The sequence below is a fragment of the Nannospalax galili genome, unplaced genomic scaffold (genome assembly GCF_000622305.1).
Source record: "Nannospalax galili isolate Female #2095 unplaced genomic scaffold, S.galili_v1.0 scaffold111, whole genome shotgun sequence".
Taxonomy (NCBI): domain Eukaryota; kingdom Metazoa; phylum Chordata; class Mammalia; order Rodentia; family Spalacidae; genus Nannospalax; species Nannospalax galili.
This window is the reverse complement of record NW_008330487.1, coordinates 1,036,432-1,041,326: the sequence shown is the minus strand read 5'-3', so window position 1 is coordinate 1,041,326 and position 4,895 is coordinate 1,036,432. Positions and strand designations below refer to the sequence as shown.

General features: G+C 44.0%; 1 protein-coding gene across 1 annotated transcript in view; it reads right to left on the bottom strand.

Annotated features, from left to right (window-relative positions):
- Nucleotides 1-2,806: 2,806 nt before the first annotated feature.
- The window catches only part of Snrnp40 (small nuclear ribonucleoprotein U5 subunit 40), a 33,093-nt gene continuing 31,004 nt past the window's right edge, over nt 2,807-4,895 (bottom strand). The window contains exon 10 of the mRNA XM_008848264.3: nt 2,807-3,310. Within this exon, the coding sequence (XP_008846486.1) occupies nt 3,261-3,310 (50 nt within the window). The 3' untranslated portion in view covers nt 2,807-3,260. The remainder of the gene's footprint in view (nt 3,311-4,895) is intronic.

Below are 4,895 nucleotides of genomic sequence, written 5' to 3'. Positions count from 1 at the left end.
CAGTGCTGGGCTGGTAAGTTGGCTCAGTGGGTAAAGGTGCTTGTTGCACAAGCCTGGTGACTCGTTTGATAGAGAATACCCACTCCACAAAGTTGTCCTCTGATTTCCACGCGAGCGCCATGGCAGGTGCTCACACACATGCATCATGCTTGCACAGACACTAACAATTATTTTTTAAAGTACAATGTCAAAACTGAAGTCCTTTATTCCAAGCCAATTAAGATCAGGTGGGTAGATGGAGCTGGACAAACAGGCTTGTGGATCTGGTGCTTATAAAGGATTAAAACAAAACTCACCACCAAATACATGCAGGCAAAATACTTATACACATAATTTTTTTTTTTTTGGTCTTTTTGAGACAAAAAGCCCCAGCTTACCTGGAACTCACTATGTAGAACAGGCTGGCCTCGAACTCACAGAGATCCGCCTGCCTCTGCCTCCCAAGTGCTGGGTTAAAGGTGTGCACCACCACACCCAGCATAATTTTTTTTTTTTTAAAGGGCACTTGCAGGCTGGAGAGATGGCTCAGTGGTTAAGGGCACTGACTGCTCTTGCAGAGGACCTGGGTTTGATTCCTAGCACCCACATGGTGGCTAACAGTCTGTAACTCCAGTTCCAGGGGAATTCAATGCTCTCCTCTGACCTCCACGGGCATTGTACAACGGGGTGCACTAACACACATGCAGGCAATACACTCATACACAAAAAATAAAAATAATAAAATATTAAAAAAAAAAAAAAAGGACACTTGCTGCTTTTAGAGAAGACTGGAGTTCAGATCCCAGCATCTCTATCAGGTGACCCACAACTGATGTGTGATCCCAGTTCCATGGGATCCAATCCCCCTCTTCTGGCCTCTGAGCCACTGCACGCATGTGGTGCACATACAGTACAAGCAGGCAGACATACATACACATATAAATTTAAACCTGGTCTACACACCAAGTTCAGGCCAGCTGGAGCTACAGAGAGACCCTGTCTCAAAAACAAAACACACACACACACACACACACACACACACACACACACACACACACCAACAAAAGGGGTTAAGTTCTGTGGAGGCACAAAGACTTAAATTGTTTGCCATTTGGGGCCACAGTTTTACTGAAGGTCAGGGCCATATATGTAATTAATTAGTACTCAGGCCAGAAGTCTGAGTCACCAATCCCTTCGGAAATTAAAAAAGTTGTGTGTGTATAATACATGTGAGTGTAAGTGTATGCATGGGAGGTCATGTACATGGAGGCCAGAAGACAACTTTTGGGAGCTGGTTCCCTTCTCATACCTTGTTATACTGAGGCAGGTCTCTTGTTTCTGCCTGCCAGAGTCCTTTGGACTAGCTGTGAGCTTCTAGCGAATTCTGTCTGTCTCTCCTCTTGCTGTAGGAGCGCTGTGATTATAGGTGTATAGGTGTGTACCACCATGTCTGCCTGCTCTCATAGTACTCTGTATGCTTAAGGCTCCAAGTAATGAAACCAGTTGCATGCTGTTTAACAGTCTTTTCCAAACGTTTCTGGTCAGAGAACCTTTAGACCCAAACTAAGGTTTCTGTGGCAACCTCAACCTACAGGATCAGGTAGCTGAAGGTCAAACTCTCCAGGACATGGCTACTTACTCTGCAACTTCAGTTTGCTCTTCCTGTCTCTGATCACACTTGGGTTCTTAGATCCATGAACTACACCACAACCCCAGGCCCGTCTGCTGTTTTTGGAGCAGGCAGTTTTCTTTTTTTTTAAATCCACCCAGCAAGCCCTACTCATTTTCCCTGTCCCAATTGAAGCATAACCGCAGCATCTGTGAAATGTCTGTGTCTCTCCCAGGCACAATAACTTGCTCCCCCCTGTGTTTCCAGTGTACTTTATTCAAACTTCATTCACTGTATTAGAAGTAATTGCTTTGAGAGCTTAACCATCCTGCTGGTTCCTTCATTAATAAGTTAAATAAATCTCTGGCATGTGCTCGCCTAAAAAAGTAATTTATTTGAAACAATCTTTTCTACTGGTTTATACATTTCTCAAGATGGCAAGGACACCATCTTTTTTTGGCTCTCCTCAGCAATGATGACTCTCACAACAGGGATTGTGTCTGTTGGATGACTTTGCTCCAAACACAGGGTAGCACCTTCTCTTTACAGTAAGTATACAATTCAAGTTTGTAAGCTCGAGGTATAATGCCAAACATGGTCAGAACTGGTTGAAAAGAGGAAGTTTAAAAAAACACATTCTATTTCCGGTGCCAGATGGATTCATTACTGCTTGTTTGTGTGCTGGACAAAGTCAGAGAGCCCAAGGAGACAGGAACCTGACTTAGTGGAAGAAGGCAAATAACTGTATTTCTTAATGTCTATCAGCACAAAACGGCAGACAAGTAAACAGAATCATAAAAAGGCTCAGAAAATGCCATGGCCAAATTCTACCCAAACACCCTCCTCTTCTACTTGAGCTGCATGGGAAGTAGCATTCTGGCCAATGCCATGTCTACCAGGAGGTGCTGCTGCAACCTGCTCATTCCAGGAGCCCTGTACAGGGACTGTTGCTCAAAAAAGTGCTCAGCACAGGAGAGAGAGCAGACACAGAGCCTGCTCATTAGACTATGCAAGTGTACAAGAGCAAGGCTCTTTTAGATCTTATATTTATCACCTCTTAGCGGCTCTGCTTCTAGCCACAGACAACTATTTGTTACTGATAAACACAGAAAGGGGGGGAACCCCCCAGGCCAACAGCTTCAAGAAGTGTAAACTGATTATATCTATTGGACACATCAAGTCTCACAGAAAAGACAGTAATAAATCTAATCCACAAGGCTCTTTTAAAAAGGCATCTATTTGGCTTTTAATAAAAAAATGACTCAGAGAAACACAGAAAGAAAATATCATACAAGTCTGTTACCGAATTAGAAATTAAAAAACAAACCCAACAAGCAAATTTCAGTTGCTATTTCATGCCTTCGGCCTAGATTAAAAACCAGGAGGCCTCAAACTAACCCAACATTTGTGGCTCTGAAGATACCTTATTGTTTTTCTTAAAGGAGAAATCAATCCTTGAAATCTGGCAGATGGTATTGGAGGCCTGTGAGAGCCTGCCTCAGTCATCCTGGTGAATGGGATCCAAGTGGCTGTTGTAATATGGTCACTACCTCCAACTGCTTGCTGATGATGGTCCTTGGAAGGGAGGTCAACCTGCCTGGGCACACTTGATGTCAGCAGTTACTCAGTCTGAGTCAAGGTCTGAGGCCTTGCAGTCTTCCATGCCATATCCTCACTGAATCTCCCCCATATACAGCCTCTTGTCACTGGACGCTGAGAGGACTGATGGAGAAAGAACAGAGCAGAGGATGAGACACTGAAGGTTTGAGGAAGCTTGGTACTCAAGGGCCCTTGTGTCAAGAGCCATTTTGACATATAAGAGCAATTGGATTTAGCTTGAATTCCCTTCCAAAACATCACCCACAGAAAACTATAGTCTGGCTTTATAGTCTAAGGCCTCTCAAAATGCTGAGGATGACTGTGCTATGGGAGACACGCTATCAGGCTTCAAATCCCAATGTTCCATTTAAGCCAAACCCCAACAAAAAGATCTTCCCAATCACTCTAGGAGCTAGGACTCAAAGTCTGTGCCAGTCACACAAATACACAATTATTTTGTTTCCCTGATATTTTTTTGGGGGGTGGGGGGAAGAATGGATGGTGCTCAAGAGGTTTCTGAGATAGGGTCTTTCCATGCAGTTCAGGCTAACCTAGAACTGCTAGATCTGGCTGGTCTCAGGTTTAGGTGATCCTTTTGCCCTGAGTGCTGGGACAAGTGTGCACCATCACACAGTTTATGTACCTGTCAGTGTTTCTGCTTGTTACATTTAGCTCTGGAGAAAGCTACTTTTCTTTAAATTTAAAGCCTATTATTTGGAACAGCTAGGCAATAAACTGTTTACAATTTATATCTAAATATTAATAAAAATCATTCTTTTCTGTAGTCCCTGCAACTCAGGAGGCTGAGGCAGGAAAATCAGCTGAACTCAGTTCAGGGCCAGCCTGAACACAAACAGCACCCTGACCCCATGCTTCTGTTATTCAAATGTAACACTGAAGCATACACTTGAAGTAAGCAAATGCAAAAGAACTAAAAATAAGCAGGCGCGGTGGCACACACCTTTAGTCCCAGCATTCGGGAAGCAGAGGCAGGTAGATGTCTGTGAGTTCCAGGCCAGCTGGGGCGACAGGGAGACCCTCTTAAAAAATTAATAAATAAAGCTGGGCGTGGTGGCGCACACCTTTAATCCCAGCACTTGGGAGGCAGAGGCAGATGGATCTCTGTGAGTTCAAGGCCAGCCTGGTCTACATGGTGAGTTCCAGGACAGCTGGGGCTACAGAGAGACCCTGTCTCAAAAAGAAAAAAAGAAATAAATAAAACAAAAACAAAAACCAAACAAAACAAAAGAACTAAACACAGCCTAGCTAATTTTCCCTTTGAGAGAGGGGAAGAAGTAGAACTGACTGACCTCCACCACCTACGACACATACACATAACTAAAAATAAAACAGGGACTGGAGAGATGATTCTGCTTAAGAGCACTGGCAGCTCTCGCAGAGGACTCAGGTTCAGTTCCCAGCATCCACATGGTGGCTAACAACCATCTTTAACTCCAGTTCCAGGGATTCAACACCCTCTTCAAAGGCACTACACCACATGGGTGTAATTACGTACACGCAGGCAATGCACTCATACACATAAAAATAATAAATAGCAAGGCATGGTGGGGTACACCTTTAATCTCAGCAATGGGGATGCAGAGGCAGGCAGATCTCTGTGAGTTCAAAGCCAGACTGGTCTACATATTGAGTTCCAGGCCAGCCAGGGCTACATGATGAGATCCTGTCTCAAAAACAAACTATATAT